The sequence below is a fragment of the Balaenoptera borealis genome (genome assembly GCF_965194805.1).
Source record: "Balaenoptera borealis genome assembly, chromosome: 5".
Lineage (NCBI taxonomy): Eukaryota > Metazoa > Chordata > Mammalia > Artiodactyla > Balaenopteridae > Balaenoptera > Balaenoptera borealis.
Window position 1 is genome coordinate 58,800,196 of NC_138862.1, and position 18,806 is coordinate 58,819,001.

An 18,806-nucleotide genomic window follows, 5' to 3' on the forward strand; every position below is an offset into this window, starting at 1 on the left:
GGGCTTCTAATACTATGTTAAATAGAAGTTCTGATAGTGGGCATCCTTGTCTTGTTCCTGATTGTAGAGGAAAATCTTTCAACTTTTCACGATTGAGTATGTTAGTATGTTAGCTGTGTGTCATAAACGGCCTTTTAACTCTTTATTGTAGTTATAGTTGATTTTACAATCTTTGTCTTTCAATCTTCATGCTCACTTATTTAAGTGACTGGTCCACAGCCTTTACTGTATTTTTGCCTTTACCTGTGGGATTTTTCCTTTCTTATAAATTCTCACTTCTTGCTGTAGCCTTTTCTTTTCCACTTAAAGAGACCTTTTTCTTTTAGGGTCACTTTAGTATTGATGAACTTTTAGTTTTTGCTTGTCAGAGAAATTCATCTTTCCTTCAATTCTGAATGATAACCTTGTCGGATAGAGTATCCTAGGTTGCAGGTTCTTCCCTTTCAAGATTTTGAATATATCATGCTGTTTCCTTCTGGCCTGCAAAGTTCCCTCAGAAAAATCAGCTGATAGCCTTATAGGGATTCCCTTGTATGTGACTCTGTTTTTCTTTTGCTGTCTTTAAAATTCTCTTTTTATCTCTAGCCTTTGCCATTTTAATTATGGTATGTCTCAATGTGGGTCTCTTTAGGTTCATTTGTTTGGGACTACCTGTGCTTCCTGTACTAGGAATCTGTTTCCTTCCTCAACTTCAGGAACTTTTCAGCCATAATTTCATCAAATACATTTTCTATCCCTTTCTGTCTCTTTTCACCCTCTGGGACCCCTATAATGTGAATGTTATAACACTTGATGTTGTCCCAGAGGTCCCTTAATCATCTTTTAAAATTCGTTTTTCTTTTTGCTGTTCTGATTGGGTGATTTCATTATTCTCTCTTTCAGATTGCTTATGTGTTCTTCTGTATCACCTAATCTGCTATTAATTCCTTCTAGTGTATTTTCCATTTCAGTTATTGTATTTTTGAGGTCCATTTGGTTTTTCTTTCTTTCTTTTTTTAATATTTTCTGGTTCCTTGTTAAAATTCTTCCTGTGTTCATCTATTTTTTTTTAACCAAGTTCAGTTAGCATTCTTATTACTAATGCTTTGAACCCTTTATCTGGTAAGTTATTTATCTCTGTTTCATTAGGGTTTTCTTCCGGTTTATTTCCCTGTTCTTTCATTTGAAACAATTTCTTCTGTCTTCCCATTTTGTTTAAGTTTCTCTTTCTCTATGAAATTAGGTGAAATAGTTACCTATCCTGGTCTTGAAGGAGTATCCTTGCATGGGAGTGTCCCTATGCAGTTTGCATGTGCCCAGTGGCTTTGGTGGGAAGTGAGCATGGGTCACATCTTCTCCTGGGGTGTGCAGGCAGCTATCACCTTGGTGAGAGGTAGGGCTGGAGATGGAGGGGCTAGAGCCAGAGCCAGGTGCAAGCCGGCTTCTCCTATGCTCAGTGGCTGTCACTGACCTATCTGGGTGTGATCAGAGCTCAAGGTGATGGAACAGAAGCCCTGAGGGTCGGGTCCAAGCTGGTTCATTTCCTCTAAGTGTGCACTCCCCCCCACCCCTTAAAGCACCTCGATCCTAGTAGAGAGCTGCACAGGAGCAAGAGCAGCTTGATCAGGCACTTGCTGCAGACAGGAGCAGTTGTGGGAAACCAGCCAGAGCCCCACACAGTTTTAAATCTGCTTCCTCCCCCTTGTTCCCTAGAGTAGGCAAGCAGGTGCACCTGCTTTTCATGAGCAGAGTCTCGGCTTCTTACAACCCTCCTCTAAGTCCCACTGGTCTTCAAACCAGCTAAGGGGACTTGTCTTCCTTGTGTTGGACCCCAGGGCTGGTGTGCCCAATATGTGGTTCAAACCCCTAACTCTGCAGGGAGGATCTCTGAGCCCATCATATCTCCCTTCTCCTCTGTGTCCTGCTAAATGTGTGGGTCTTGCCTGATTGCTTCTCCTCTCTTCCTACCCGACGCCATGTGGATCTTTACAGCCCTGGTTGTAGAAGAGCCTTTCTTTCAGACTCCCGTTTGTGTCCAGCAAGAGTTGCTCCACATTTAGATGTATTCTTTTTTTTTTTTTTTATTGGAGTAAAATTACTTCACAATGTTGTGTCAGTTTCTGCTGCACAATGAAGCGAATCAGCTATGTGCATACTTACATCCCCTCCCTCTTGGACCTCCCTCCCATCCCTCCATCCCACCCATCTAGGTCGTCACAGAGCACCAAGCTGAGCTCCCCACTCTATACAGCAGGTTCCCACTAGCTAGCTATTTTACACATGGTAGTGTATTTATGTCAAACCTAATCTCCCAATTTGTCCCACCCTTCCCATCCCCCTCTGTGTCCACATGTCTGTTCTCTACATCTACGTCTCTATTCCTGCCCTGCAGATAGGTTCATCAGTACCATTTTTCTAGATTCCACATATATGCATTAATATACGATATTTGTTATTCTCTTTCTGGCTTACTTCACTCTGTATGACAGACTCTAGGTCCACCACATCTCTATAAATGACCCAGTTTTGTTCCTTTTATGGCTGAGTAATATTCCATTGTATATATGTACCACATCTTCTTTATCCATTCATCTGTCATTGGACATTTAGGTTGTTTCCATGTCCTGGCTATTGTAAATAGTGCTGCAATGAACTTTGAGGTACATGTATCCTTTTGAATTAGTTTTTTCAGGGTATATGCCCAGTAGTGGGATTTCTGGGTCATATGGTAGTTCTATTTTTAGTTTTTTAAGGAACTTCCATACTGTTCTCCATAGTGGCTGTTTCAATTTACATTCCCACCAACAGTGCAAAAGGGTTCCCTTTACTCCATACCCTCTCCAGCATTTGTTGTTTGTAGATTTTCTGATGATACCCATTCTAACCAGTGTGAGGTGATACCTCAGTGTAATTTCAATTTGCATTTCTCTAATAATTAGTGATGTTGAGCATCTTTTCACATGCCTCTTGGCCATCTGTGTATCTTTTTTGGTGAAATGTCTATTTAGGTCTTTGGCCCTCTAAGAGTTTTATAGTGTCCGGTCTTACATTTAGGTCTTTAATCCATTTGGAGTTTATTTTTGTGTATGGTATTAGGCAGTGTTCTAGTTTCATTCTTTTACATGTAGCTGTCCAGTTTTCTAAGCACCACTTATTGAAGAGGCTGTTTTTCTCCATTGTATGTTCTTGCCTCCTTTGTCATAAATTAGGTGACCATATTTGTGTGGCTTTATCTCTGGGCTTTCTATCCTGTACCATTGATCTATATTTCTGTTTTTGTACCATACTGTGTTGATTACTGTAGCTTTGTAGTATAGTTTGAAGTCGGAGAGCCTGCTTCCTCCAGCTGCATTTTTCTTTCTCAAAATTGCTTTGGCTATTCAGGGTCTTTTGTGTTTCCATACAAATTGTAACACTTTTTGTTCTAATTCTGTGAAGAATGCCATTGGTGTTTTGATTGGGATTGCATAGAATATATAGATTGCTTTGGGTAGTATAGTCATTTTCACAATGTTGATTCTTCCAATCCAAGAACATGGTATATATCTCCATCTGTTTATATCATCTTTGATTTCTTTCATCAGTGTTTTATAGTTTTCTGAGTACAAGTCTTTTGCCTCCTTAAGTAGGTTTATTCCTAGGTATTTTATGCTTTTTGTTGAGATGGTAAATAGGATTGTTTCCTTAATTTGTCTTTCTGTCTTTTCGTTGTTAGTGTATAGGAATGCCAGAGATTTCTGTGCATTAATTTTGTATCCTGCAACTTTACCAAATTCATTGATTAGTTCTAGTAGTTTTCTAGTGGCATCTTTAGGATTTTCTACGTATAGTATCATGTCATCTGCAAACAGTGACAGTTTTACTTCTTCTTTTCCAGTTTGTATTCCTTTTAGTTCTTTTTCTTCTCTGATTGCCATGGCTAAGACTTCCAAAACTATGTTGAATAAAAGTGGCGAGAGTGGCCATCCTTGTCTTGTTCCTGATCTTAATGGAAATGCTTTCAGTTTTTAACCATTGAGAATGATGTTTGCATCTATGTTCATCAGTGATATTGGTCTGTAACTTTCTTTTTTTGTGATACCTTTGTCTGATTTTGGTATGAGTGATGGTGGCCTCATAGAACGAATTTGGGAGTGTTCCTCCCTCAACAATTTTTTGGAAGAGTTTGAGAAATCTAGGTGTTAGCTCTTCTCTAAATGTGTGATGGAATTTGCCTGTGTTTGTTGAATTTTGTCAAAAGCTTTTTCTGAATCTATTGAGATGATCATATGGTTTTTATTCCTTAATTTGTTAATATGGTGTTTCACCCTGATTGATTTACGTATATTGAAGAATGCTTGCATTCCTGGGATAAATCCCACTTGATCATGGTGTATGATCCTTTCAATGTGTTGTTGGATTCTGTTTGCTAGTATTTTGTGTGATATGAGAATTGCTACCAGCTTTCTTTTGATTTCCATTTGCATGGAATATCTTTTTCCGTCAACCTCACTTTCAGTCTGTATGTGTCCCTGGTCTGTATGTGTCCCTAGGTCTGAAGTGGGTCTCTTGTAGACAGCGTATCTATGGGTCTTGTTTTTGTATCCATTCATCCAGTCTGTGTCTTTTGTTTGGAGCATTTAATCCATTTACATTCAAGGTTATTATCAATAGTATGTTCCTATTACCATTTTCTTAATTGTTTTGGGTTTGTTTTTGTGGGTCTTTTTCTTGTCTTGTGTTTCCCGCCTAGAGAAGTTCCTTTAGCATTTGGTGGAAAGCTGGTTTTGTGGTGCTGAATTCTCTTAGCTTTTGCTTGTCTGAAAAGCTTTTGATTTCTCTGTCGAATCTGAATGAGATCTTTGCTGGGTAGAGTCATCTGGGTTGTAGGTTTTTCTCTTTCATCACTTAAAGTATATCCTGCCACTTCCTTCTGGCCTGCAGAGTTTCTGCTGAAAAATCAGCTGATAACCTTATGAGGATTCCTTTGTATGTTATTTTTTGCTTTTCCCTTGCTGCTTTTAATATTTTTTCTTTGAATTTAATTTTTTTTTGTTTGATTAATATGTGTCTTGATGTATTTCTCCTAGGGTTTATCCTGTATGAGACTCTCTGTGCTTCCTGGACTTGATTGACTATTTCCTTTCCCATGTTAGGGAAGTTTTCCACTATAATCTCTTCAAATATTTTCTCAGACACTTTCTTTTTCTCTTCTTCTTCTGGGACCCTATAATTCGAATGTTGGTGCATTTAGTGTTGTCCCAGAGGTCTCTGAGATTGTCTTCAATTCTTTTCATTCTTTTATTCTTTATTCTGCTCCGCGGCAGTTATTTCCAGCAGTTTGTCTTCCAGTTCACTTGTTCGTTTTTCTGCCTCAGTTTTTCTGTTATGGATCCCTTCTAGTGTATTTTTCATTTCAGTTATTGTGTTGTTCATCACTGTTTGTTTGTTCTTTAGTTCTTCTAGATCTTTGTTAAACATTTCTTGTATTTTCTCAATCCGTGCCTCCATTCTATTTCTGAGATTCTGGATCATCTTTACTATCATTACTCTGAATTCTTTTTCAGGTAGGTTGCCTAGTTTCTCTTCATTTATTTGGTCTTGTAGGTTTTTACCTCGCTCCTTCTTCTGTGACATTTTTTTTGTCGTCTCATTTTTTTTTTTGATGGATAGGATTGTGTTCCTGTCTTACTGGTTGTTTGGCCTGAGGCTTCCAGCACTGAGTTTGTAGGCTGTTAGGTAGAACTGGGTCTTGGTGCCAAGATGAGGACCTCTGGGAGACCTCACTCAGATGAATATTCCCTGGGGTCTGAGGTTCTCTGTTAGTCCAGTGGTTTGTACTCGGAGCTCCCACTGCAGGAGCTCTGGCCCTACCCCCGGCTCGTGAACCAAGATCCTGCAAACTGTGTGGGGCAGGAAAAAAAAAAAGAACAAAGAAAAAAAGGAGGAGAACAATACCAAAGAATAAAAAGTAAAATAAGATTAGAAAAGTAACAAATATGTTAGAAAGAATAAAAAAATAAAAATATAGATGAAACAACAACCGGAAGGTAAAACAGAGCACAATAGTAAAAAAGAGGAGGAAAAAAAAAGCCAGAAAAGGCCTTAGCTGTGGGGGATGGGGCTTAGGTAGGGGCGAGGTTTAGGCAGTGGGTGGGGCATATGCTTAAGACCCACAGGGCCCGAAAAGGCCCTGGGAAGGGGGGGTGGCGCTTAGACTCAGCAGGAGGGGCCCAGGAGTGCCTCTGGCCTTGGAGGTTGTAAGACCAGGTCCAGGACCGCAGCAGGCTCACTGGGCCCGAGTAGGCAGGGGAAGCACTAGGCACATTGCCCCCTCATCTTCCGATCCCGGAGGGCCCCTCCCCATTGGCCTCTCTTCTTCTCCCTCTCCCTCCTATGCCCCTAGGAGTCACATGGCAGGAGGGGGCCCCAGAAGGCAGGGGAGCAGACCTGGAACCCCAACAGGCTTCCTGAGGCTGAGATGGTGGGGGAAATGCTCTCCGTGCCTCCCCTGATCCTCTTGATCCCAGAGGGCCCCTCCCCGACCGCCTCTCCTCCTCTTTCCCCCTCCTCCCTCCCTCCCACGGCCCTAGGGCCCACAAGGCTGGAGGGGGCCTCAGAGAATAGAGGACCAGGTCTGGGAGCCCAACGGGCTTCCTGAGGCTGAGAGGGTGGGGGAAGCGCCTTCTGTGCCTCCCCTGGTCCTCTGATCCCTGAGGCCCCCTCCCATCCACCTCTCTTCTTCTCCCCCCACTTCCTTCCTACCCCACTAGGACCAACGCAGCCCGGAGGGGGCCTCAGAAGGTGGAGGACCTGGCCTGAGAGCCCCGCAGGCTTCCTGGGGCCCGACTGGGCTGGGGAAATGCTAGGTGTGCTCCCCCTGATCCTCCAAGCCTCTGAGGGTCCCTCCAGGAGTGGGAACCTGTCCCCCCTCCCAGCCACCCCTCAGGGGCACTGGTCCCATCCAGCCTCCACTTCTCCCCCCTCACTCCCCTCATGTCCTACCCAGTCGCTCAGGTGTTCCTCCCGTCTCCTTGGGCGTTGAGGTCCTCCACCAGCAACCGGCAGGCGCCCTAGTTGGGGGGAGACGCGAACTCCATGTCTTCCCACTAGATGTATTCTTGATGTGTTTGTCAGGGAGGTGAGCTCGGCGTCCTCCTGCTCTGCCATCTTGATCTCCCTTGTCTTCCTCTTCACCCATTTTTTAAAAATGTTTTGTCTTGTTTTTACTCAGTAGTAGGAGCTATTTGTGGTAAGGAAATTAGTCTTTTATCGTGATTTGTCTTCCTCTTGGCTTTATTAATGATTTTTTTTCAATGTATAGGACATTTATATGTAGTCATAATTATTACTTAGTTTTCCAGTTGTTTGCTGATCTAAAAGTGTCTTCCAAATTTGAGGATTGCTTAAAAGGAGTTCGGGGAAGATCTTTTGGTGCTATATTTTTCACACAGGTTAAGAAAGTTTTTTTCTATGAAATAAAAAAAAATTACTCCCCTACCTGTTTTCTAGAAAGGATTTAAGAGACCTTATAATAAAAGACATCAATTTTATTAGAATAAAGTCTGAACACCAAAAATAGTAAATAAGAGAAAAAGCAGGTACCATAGTCACAAGAATTTATTTATTGAAAGATAAATTAGATTTATTAATTTATTTAAGTAACTCTGACCATTAAATTTCTTAGCAGTCATGCCCGAAGAGCCAAAAATTTAAAAAGGTACATTAATTAGATTTTTGTTATAAGAGGACACATACTGATTCTTTAAGAGAAAGATATTATCATACTAAATTCTGCAGGTAGTTTATCACAGGGAGTATTATTCAGGGAAATTTGTGTCTTTGCTTTTATTTTTGTTTGTTTGGCTGCAACAAGACTTTCTGACTGAATGTTCCTAGTCAGAAATCCTTATCTACCTATGGAGTTCTCCCATTGTATTCATCAGGACTCTGGACTGTTCAATTCTTCTTTCTTCTAATGACTAGGTTTACCTTACTTATTCTCAAGGGAGAGCAATTCTGTTAGGACATCTGTCCCTCTTGCCAGAAAGTTGCAACTGTTAGAAACTAGGATCTGGGGTAGAAATCAAAAGTTGTTGGTTTCAGGCAAAGTAAATGACCCGTCATTTGAACATTTGAGCTGTTGTCATCAGCTATTGGGCTTCCTGCACTGCCTTGTTGTCTTATTCTTTCCCTTTCTTCCTTCACAGAGATCTGCCAGACTTTTGCTGAAGTGGTGAGCTGTGTGCTCTAAGGACTAACTTTTGGGAAATAGGTTTCCTCCTGAAGAGGGCTTTGATAAGAAAGCTGTTGGGTGTGAATGAGCAGATCATGACAGATGTTTTTCATTGCTCCAGTATGCTTTTGTGAAATAGGAGGCCTTTGAAGCTTGGAGCAGCTCCCCTGTGGCATGCAATAGAAGACTGTGCCTCCTTTAGACACAGGGAACATCAAGGGCACCTCTGGGTACCACACGGCAGCTTAGACAGAGTGCAGCTGAGAGGCAATGGGTTTTTCATTTATTACTCTTTGAAGACAGACATATGTTACCTCGAGACAGAAGACAGAGGAATCTTAAAAAAGAAAAAGAAGTCCTGATTATTGTTTTAGATGCTCTTCCTCTTTGAGTAATCTGCTCACTGGATTAGTTACTTAACAAAGTACAGTGTTCGTAGGATTAATGGAGAAGAGAGGAATGTGAAAAACACTCTAAGCTGGTTTAATGAAACAAAGATGTTAATGATATTTAGGAAGCCTGAGATTTACCATTCTAGACTTTGCTTTACCTAAGACTTAAAGATGTAGATGACCTTGGAAATACGCTCATTTTAACTGGTTTTTGTGAACCTGTCTACCACCACCTGAGGTGAAAGCTGAGAATAGCTCACTCTTCTCTTTTTTTTTTTCCCTTGCAGTTTTACTGAGATATAATTGACATACAGCACTGTATAAAGTAAAGGGGTACAACCTAATGACTTGACTTACATATTTTGCAAAATGATTACTGCAATAAATTTAGTTAACATCCATCACCTCATGTATTTGCCAAAAAATGTTTTTTTCCCTTGTGATGAAAACTTTTCCACTCTTCTCTTCTTGAGTAATCATTCTGTCTGCAGTGGAAAGCCCTCACACTCGCAAACTTCTCTGGTCGCAAGAGGTTTCTAAGAAGAAATCTGCAAAAAAAAAAAAAAAAAGGTTGATGCAAACTGTCTTGTCCCTACTGTCTCCCCTTTCTGTGTGTGTGTGGATCAAGTTACCTCAAAGGCAGCATATTTGGGGATGCACATATATGTGCTTTCATTAAAACACGTCACTCTCAGTAGTACCCTATACGTTACTATTAAAAAAAATTAAAAAACCTGGATAGATCAAAATTTCACTTTTCTCTGTCACCATAAACTAAAGCTATTCAGTGGCTACCACACCCTTGGCTCTCTATTGTTTTTTTATTTGGATATAAATGATATTACAGTATCCTCATCCCAGTCTATTACAAACCAGAGTTTTAGAATGCCTCTTGAAGATTTTGCTTTTTATAAACAACTTAACAATAAAAAACAGTCATTACCTAGATAACATTTATTGCTACAAACAGACTCTCAAGTTGTTTATTATTAAATATACCTATTGTGATAAATTTTCTAGAAACTTTGAGCTGTACAGATACTTATAATTGCCACTATTATCTATCTTTATAGTTTTGCAGATTGTTCAGTTTTTGTTTTCTTTTGATGCTTTGCTTCCACCAATGAGAGAAATATTTTTAAACCATGCTGGAAGTTGAAACCTAATATGAAATGTTGACCCGACAGGATACTGGCCTTCTTGAAGCTTTCCTGCTAGGATTACTTGTCAGTGATTTAGGAATGCCATTCACTGTTGTAGGCATTCCTCATGCCCTAAAACAGGCACCCAAGCATTAGGACAATGAGATTCATTGTATGTGAAGAAAGGTCAGCAGTTGTTTTACTAGTTCATAAGATACTGGAATTAAGATGACAATTTAAAAGCTAAATGTCAACAAACAAACAAACAAATAAACAAACAAAAGCTAAATGTCGAAGCTTGGAAGGCCTGCATACCTTTGTTCCAGTCAACCTGAGATACTTGACTTCTCAATGGTTTAATCTTCAGGAGCAGCGAAGTAGGTTAAAGAATAAAGAATATGAATAAAGAATAAAGAACCCAACATGATGCCTATCGTGTTACAGTAATTTTTAGGATTGTTAAACACTAAATGAACTTACTAAGGAACACAAAATGTTAATGGTTTCTTTAGTTAATCTGAATATTCTTTTCAGTGGTTAGTGAGTAATCGTCAATAATTTACTTAACTAGGCTGCTGTTTCCAATTTCCAGTTGTGAAATTATGTAATTATTGACTTACTGGTGCAAAGAAATTACTTCTTTTTCAAAGAGAGATAAAATTAAATAAATAATATACCAATACGGGTGCCCTTTCACTTACAGAAAGACTGGTCTCCACGAGGTGATATCCAAAACAACTAACCTGAAATTCTTAAGAGAAGAAGCTGTTTTCAATTCACTGTATTCTCTTCTTAAAATAATCGGTAGTCGTATTTTGGCTGTGTGTATCATCTAAATGTTCCTTTCTTTCCCGGGCATTTGTCATAACTCTGTTTGGGGTATAAGTATGTCCTCTCTCACTTAATTTCTTTCCTGACTTTCTCATTCCTTGTTAAGGATCTCAGTTTTTCCATGAAATAATTTTATGAATAATGGCCAGTATCCTATTTCATGTCACAAAAGCGCATTGGCCCAGTTAGTGTTTTAATCATTACATAGGATAAAGACCGATAAGTAGTGTGCTAATGCAAAAACTGAAACATGAATTAACTTAATACTAAGTGTGTAGCTTTAAATCATTTGGGGGGGTCACTAAAGTAATAAGTAATAAAAAAGCCTTGTGTTGTCCTGATTATTAACTTTGGGGAACATTTCAGTGAGATGAGGCCAAATGCCATGTCCCTCTTCTCCACCTTGTGTTGGAAAGGAAATAAATAAGAGTGCTTGCTCATTTGCAGATAACCCTAGCAGTGGGACCCAACAGAGATTCTAGAGACTGTGGTAGGAGATGTACTCGCTTGGAGACGGGAGAGAGTATGGAGCTTATGATGAAGGTAGCAGCGTGCCCAAGAGACATCCCTGAGGAGGTTGTCGAAAGTCTAGTCCAGATTCTAGTTCTCTGCTCTGCTGAACTTTGTCTATAACCTGAGAGAAGTCACGACAATCTCTGCGGACCACAGCTTCCTCATCTGTATAACCTCTTAGTTATTTCGGCTTTAAAAGGACATGAATTTGTACACTGAAGTTGGTTTGTAGGAGCTAAACTAAGCCCCTATGTACTGAGGGTCTATGGGAAAATGCAGAGTTCCAAATAAACAATTACAAGGATGCTTTTATCATAGAATCCAAATAGACACAGACTGTGAAACGCTAGGCTTGTGACTGGTTTATTAACTGGGAAATTCTGGAATTGAAGTGTGACTAGCCCTTTTCTGTGTTGATTAATCACAGACCCCAGAGGGTATAAGTGAAGAACAAAGGATTCAGGAGTTGACTGCGATGGAAGAGTCCCGGATAGCAATTCTGAACAACCTCGAGGAACTTGAACAAAAAATCAAAGATATAAATGACCAGATGGAGGAATCTTCCAGAGAGGTATAAACCACAAGTTCACTTATTACCCTCTCTCATTTTTCTTTCTTTCCTTTGGCTTAAATATATCAATGCCTATTAGGGCACAGGCCTTGGGGGGCAGAGTACATAGAGGTCAACATGAGCAATTTGTAGCAGTGTAAAATGGGTACATATGTGGGGTAGAAATGCCTTTTTTAATGTTTCTTTCTTCTTTCTGGGTTTTTTTTTTTTTTTCATCCAATGAGATGAACATATGAAGCCATTTTTAATGTGCGTTATATATAACCGACTTTGTCTTAACTAGTGTATGCTTTCTGAGCTGCTTCAAGGTCTGTCAGCTGAGGTACCATGTATTTAGACGTTTAAGTTCAAATCCAACAAACATTTTCTGAGCATGTTAAGCATGAGTTGGGTATCATCTTGGCACTCTGGGGGGATTTACATAATTAAAGAAAGGGGCAATTTTTTAATACCTCCATGGAATGAGAAGAAGCAGCTAACTCTGCCTAAGAAGGGTCTGCATGTCTGTACTCACGGATGATGCAGTCAGCCCATGTGTGGAAGGGGACTGCTCACCTGTCATCTTATGCACGGACCCTGGGAAGCCCCTCCTGCTGGCATTGCTAGCAATGCAGCACCTGCGTGCTGGGCTGAGTGTAATTTTCATTTCCCATCCTCCAGGGACAAACAGAGATGTGGCTGCTCCCAAGATCGTTCACGCTTGAGCTTGAATCTAAGCGAATAGGCAAAATATCCTTGAGAAGTGAGCAGAAAAGGGGTTATCGTAGAAAAATTAAATGAGAAGATAACTAGTGTTCTTAGCAAATATACTCTGGCCTCCCCACTTTCTCATAGAGGAATCCTGAGTCTCACACGGGTTCTCTGGCGTGTTTTCTGGGCTCCATAATCTGACTGATAATGGTAATACTTTTTGCAATATGTAGCTGTTAAAAATACACCTCTAAAGGGGGCAGCTGAAAATTTCCCTGAAGGTGAAACACCTCTGAGCTTTGTTTTGTGTCCTCAGTTGGATATGGAATGTGCTCTCCTGGATGGAGAACAAAAATCAGAAACAACCGAACTTATGAAAGAGAAGGAGATTTTGGATCATCTAAACCGGAAAATAGCAGAACTGGAAAAGAACATTGTTGGTGAAAAGACCAAGGTAAAAGAAAATTATATTTGATACCAATTTTACAGGCAAAATGGTGCTTCCATTTGATTGAATTTAAATGTTGTATGAATTGCCATGGTTTTGGATTTGTGTGTCATGTTCCTGGAGACAAGCGGCACTGGAAAAAAGTCTTAAGATGAGGTAAGTTGTTGCAAATTAAGAACTGTCAGGGGCAGAGCAGCAGATAGAAGAGCCTGTTCAGTTTTTGAGCCAGTATTCATGGCAGCTTATTCTGCTTGAGCTGAGTGAATTGCTTTTTTCCAATCAGCCTTTCTGCTCTTCTGATTCTGCTTTGTTTTTAAAGAATCATTTTAGTACTTTGGAACTTCTTTCCAGCAGTGCCCTGTAAGGGTGGCTTAAACATATTCAAATATGGTTGCCTCATTTCTTTTCATTTTTCTGTTTATTAAAAAGATGAATGGGAACCATGCATTTCATCTGTCTCGCCTTGCCATTGGCTTCAATGCAAGTGCACTGCTCTTTGCAAAATGCACTGCAGTTTTCGGCGGATCCTCACACACTGCCGAGTGAAAACTGTGAAACACAGCTGACACTTATTTTGGAAAGGAATATTGCTTACACATTTCAGGCCACAACCTGAATGTTAGCCGATACCTCCTAGGGAGTAGGAAGAATTACTTGCAGTTTTTAGAATTCAGGGTGGTAGTTGGGTTTTCTTGTTTTTCTGTTTGTCTATTTTTTGCGGAAAATATTTCACTTACTCTCCTCTCAAGTTCTGAGTTAGTTACAGCTGAACTAAGCCTAAATTAAAAATTAAAATTCCAGTTTGAGAAAGAAAAACTAAAGAGCTTGAACACATTCCTTTCTTGCTCATCACGTTCTCCACTAAGCTGAGAAAAAGAAAAAAATTTCAGTTTGAGTAAACTCCAGTGGTAATATGTGGAAAGGATTTCTGCTCAGTGTGGCTTCCTTTTTAGGCTTCTCTTTGTTTGAGACCTATAAAGAAGGGCATTTGATCTTGGTGCCAGAGAATGAGCTCAAAAAGATATTGTCAAAAATTGAAGTCAGATTAAAAGCTACATATCAGTATCTTGGTTGCCTGCTTATCAAGATCAAACTGCACATCTTTTTCATATTAAATTTTACGTATGTGCCTTCGAGCTCTAGACTTTGAAATAGTAAAGAATCCATTTGGGTAGTAGCTATATTTTTCTATAAAAGCTCAAAACCATATCAAAGGATTGATTGTCTAGTTCTGCTGTACAGGAGGATTATGGTTTTCAAAGTTTCCGCACTGATACAGCAAGAAACTTTCATTGGAGGCATCAGATGTTTTTGTTTTGGTGCTTACTAGTATTTTACTATTTATGTCATACCGGAAAGCTAGCGGGACATAGGAATGGGGTATCAGGTTCCCTATGAACCTGTCTGCCTTCCCCATCCATGTAGTTGTTTATCTTTGTGTAGCCCGCATATGACATGACCTATAAATTCTATTTGTCTACCTGTCATTAGCATCAGATTCTACACAAAAGTGAAGCAAGTTGAGTCAATGCTGAATCTCACTTCCCAGGGACAGCTGTGTTATATTCTCCAGACCTAAGTAAGGTAGAGTCGGAACTCCAGGAACATGAGTGGAAACAAGCAAGGGGGAGGCTACTTCCATCCTTCCTATTATTGTTTTGGTGGCTTGATAGAGGCTGTGCATAGGAGAGAGGACGCTGGGGGCTTGAAGTATAGAATCAGCTCATGCAGCTGTTAGGGGATTAGTTGGTCTCGGAAGGTGGGATTATTGTCTGTCATCACATGATATGAAAAATGGCAAAAACTGGCTTTGGGTGAGGGATTCCAGAGGAGAATGAGGGAAGTGAAAGCAGACTGAGCTGGATGATGGTACTGCATATTCTTGACAACCAAACTCAAATAGAGACCCAGCACTGCTTGGCAACATCTCTTGGTTTCTCAAGTGAAGTTATTCTACCATTTTATAGCACGGCTATTTCATACCTTCACTCTGTTCAAACTTCTAGCCCACTTTTCCTGCCCCTGGCTCTGAGATGATCTCACCACCTACTTCACTGAGAACTTAGAGCATCTCATCTTCACAACTAAGGGAGGCTCTCTTCCCCTCAAACACCAGTCCTTTTGGATGTGCCCAGGGTACCGTCCCACCATCTAGAGGTCCACAGTCCTTCTGTTCCCCACTCCCCCCAGCCTCTCCCTCTTTACTGGACCTGTACTGTCAGTATGCCAATATTATTATTTTTTAAAATTATTATTATTTAAAAATAAAGTTCCTTCCGGCACCTGCCTTAGCTAGTTTCTCTTCAGCATAGCCAAGCTTTTCAAACAGTTTTCTCAGTATACTGTGCGTTCTCCTGCTTAGTTCCCCATTCATCCCATTCTTGTTCCACTACGCCATCGGATTTGCTCCTGTTAAGACCACTAAAAGCCTTGGTGCTGCCTAACCCACCCACTGGGTGCTTTTCAGCTCTCTTATGATCAGACTCCTGAGTGGCATTCAAGACAAGGGACAACTCTTTTCCTTGACACTTCCCTTCCCCCACCCCTTTGCCTTCGTGTACCACACTCCTCCGGCTTTCCTTCTCTTCCTCTTACTTATCTCTCTGACTTTTCCATCCGAGTTCCCGTTCCTTCTTCCTCTGCCTCTATCCAGCCAGTTGTTACAGTGTCTCTGATCTAAACCTTCTTCTTCTTTTTTTTTTTGAAGCAAGCTCAGACTTCCCCAGAAGTCCACAGAAAAATTCTGCTTGCTCTCATTGGTCTGAATGAAGATATATGCTTTGAATCATTTACTTTTTTTTTTCAAAATTGAGGTGTAATTGACATATAATATTATATTAGTTTCAGGTGTACAACACGATTCGATATTTGTATACATTGTGAAATGATCACCACAATATTTCTGGTTAACATCTGCCATCTCTTGTTGAGAACTCTCTTCTCTTATGTTCTCACATTCTTTTATAGCCATGGCTTCAAATAACGTGTACATGCTGGTGACTGCCAAACGTGTGTGTTTAGCCCACAACCCTTTTCTGTACTTCTGACTCATATCCTGTAGCCTACCTGATATCTCCACTGAGATATTTCTCAGGTATTTCCAGCTGAACACGACGTAACCGAACTCTTGATCTCATCCTTCCCCTGGCCTTGCATACACTTCCCCTGTCTCTGATCCTGTTCTTCCTCTAGTTTTCCCACCAGGAAATGGCATCTCTATCCACCTGTATGTCCAAACAGAAACCTGGAAGTAGATCTTGATACTGCTTTCTCTATCACCCCCACTTCTAATTGATTACAAAGCTATTTTTCAATTACTTTAACTTCTCTGCATCTCCCCTAATAGCATTCTCTTCTAAATCATCAAAATTTCCTTTTGAGTTCCATTTCCATTTACTTCCCTTCAGTCCGTTTGCTTCACAGCAACCAGAGTGATTTTTCTTTTAAAATTTAAATTAGATCAGATCACTCTGGTTTGTGTTCCCCTGTATTTTATATAAACCTAACCTCCTTACGTGTCCTGACCCTTTCTATCACCTTTCTTCCCTCTTCACACCACTCTCATGGCGGCCTTCCTTCTGTTTGTTTAAAGATCCATCCCACCCTGAGTGCCCTGCCTGGAATTCCCTTTCCTATATTCCATGCCTTGTTGGTTGCCTGTCTTTCAGGGCTTAAGTTCAGTGTTAGTTCTTCAGAAAAACCCTACTAGCCCTTTCCAGCTCAGATTATATTCTCTCTGTTGTTCTTTCAGTCCTTTTACAAATCACATTTTATAATTTATATTTGTTTTGGGCTTGTTAGATATTTATTTCCCTCTCTAGCCTGTGAAATAGAGGCAGGCACTGTTATCCACTGTTTATCCAGCTCATAATAGGTGCCAGAATACCGCCCAGTGTTCTTCGGGAATATTGTACTTGGATCTCCTGCTAACAGTGAGTCCTGGATGGGTCTGAACAGAAACACTGAGCCAAACACCTGCCTGAGAGCTACGTGCAGCCAAGTTTCAGGACAGCTGGGGTGGTCTGTCCAAGTGCTCATGCCAGGGGCTTGTAATCACGCTGCCCGTCGAGCCAGAGCGTTAAGACAGAAGAAGGAAATGGCCTTTGCCCTTTTGGATCTCGTTTCCTTTTCTATACACCTGTTGCTGCTGTCAGATATAAACTGTGGAATGAGAAAACCAAAACCTGAAAAGATATCCCTGTTGGGGAAGTTCCAATTCAGATGTCAATAGCACATCCTGTAAGCCTGGCCTCATTTTTTGGAGACAAGGCCTGGAGCCATTGGAAGAAAGTTCAGTAACACCTCAGAGTTCAAATCCTGGTGTGAAATTAATGACATTGTTTCCTTGGCTCTCAAGACCAGTCTTTAGCACTGTTTCTTTTTGCTGATTTGGGAGCTATCATTCTATTTTACATATTTAGTATAAATTAATGTATTTCATAGGTGACCACTATTTATTGTATGCTACCATATAAAATAAAAACTATAGACATAATTACATATACAACATAAAATATAGACAATGTATTTAATTGTGTATTTGTTGAACATTTTTGCAGTGGCTCCCTGGGCTGACCTTTCACCGTCCTTATGGGGACCACAGTCAGGAACATCAGTGCACCCGTTTCCATGCGGCTCAGAGCTAAATGCCACCTGCCTGTTGTGTTCTCAGACGGTAGCCACATCACAAATAGAGTCTCTATGAACTTATAAACCCTAAACAAATAGAAGTATCAGACTCGAACATAAACCCAGAGGGGATGTTTATTTGAAGCAGTAAGCAAAAATCCATAGTGTTTTCTTAGGGCAAGAGAAAGGAGAGAGACTCGTTAACCTCTGTGCTGGTAGACTGTTTTAGGTTGATGGGCTTGGTGACTGGGGGTGGGGAAGCCACCAGAACCATGAAGCTCAGTTTGGGCAAAAGCTGGAAACGGCTTCCCTCCCGCCTGCACTTCCCCTCTCCAAGGCAAAGCCTGATTTGGGGCAACTGCTGAAAAGTATGAAAGTGTTCCTGCAGTTGTTTATGTACATTTTCCTTCTGTCTTTGTCTATTTCTGACTACATAAAAAATTCAGAACTAAAAATAGTTTTTCAGCTTCTCTATTTTTGGATTGTCTGTCTCATTCCTGCTCCTTAGCATATGACAATGAAAAGTTAGCTGTACTGAAATTAAATAAAATGGTTAAGGAAAGGCTCTGCTTACCTAGTATTGTTGAAGAGTCTTTCCATCACCTAGATGGTGATCACAAAGTTCAAACCATCCTTCTGTTTAAGGATCTGTTCTCACACAGATAGGTTGCGATATTTTGTAGCTATACTGGTCTGCACACTTTTATAGCTAAACACACTTAAAGGTGTGAGCTGAAGTTTAAATCACTCTACGCCATGCAACACGTTCCTGGGTGAAATCTTGAATTAGTTGACTAATTTTTCTGTAATAAGCATATAGCTTTGTGTCTTAAGTGGTTAAATTGTATTCTCCATTATTATCTTGCCCCAGAGTACCTTTTACTTCCTCCCCATCTTTCCTTCAGAGCCAGGGGAAGACAGAGAGCCTGCCCAGAATTCCTCAGCAAAGTGTTAATGCCTCTTGAGTGCAGAGTCTTTGCCAAGTCACAGGCAGTGTTCAGAAGGGACCCAGCCCTTCCCGTGCCTCTTTCTTACATTTCAAAGTTAGCTCCCTGGTTAGAGGAAGTGGAAATATATCATGGGATTTGGGGATTAAATCAACAGGGTTCCAGATTAGGGTGATTTTTTTCTGGTGGTTGTTTGATTACGTAAATCCTTAGTGTTCTGATTTTCCAATGTTTTCTACCCTAAACATCCATCAACTGTGCAATTAAAATGTCAAAGCCAATGGTAAAAAAAAGCCTAGGAAAGTAACATAAAAATGTGCCTCTTTAGAGGCAGGCAGAGAATGGGTTTTCAGCAATAACCATCTGGGGACACAGGTCCGTAATCTTTCCTCTGCAATTCTGAAAAGTTTTGTAGAGGAAAAAAACTTTTTATAAGGTTGGCACCAAAA

The 18,806-nt window shown here is 40.5% G+C and overlaps 1 protein-coding gene across 17 annotated transcripts in view; it reads left to right on the forward strand.

Annotated features, from left to right (window-relative positions):
• The window catches only part of PHLDB2 (pleckstrin homology like domain family B member 2), a 229,574-nt gene that overhangs the window by 167,379 nt on the left and 43,389 nt on the right, over nt 1–18,806 (forward strand). For all 17 annotated transcript variants that reach the window (XM_082394616.1, XM_082394626.1, XM_082394625.1 and 14 more), the window contains 2 exons: nt 11,500–11,643; nt 12,650–12,787. In XM_082394616.1, the coding sequence (XP_082250742.1) occupies nt 11,500–11,643; nt 12,650–12,787 (282 nt within the window). The remainder of the gene's footprint in view (nt 1–11,499; nt 11,644–12,649; nt 12,788–18,806) is intronic.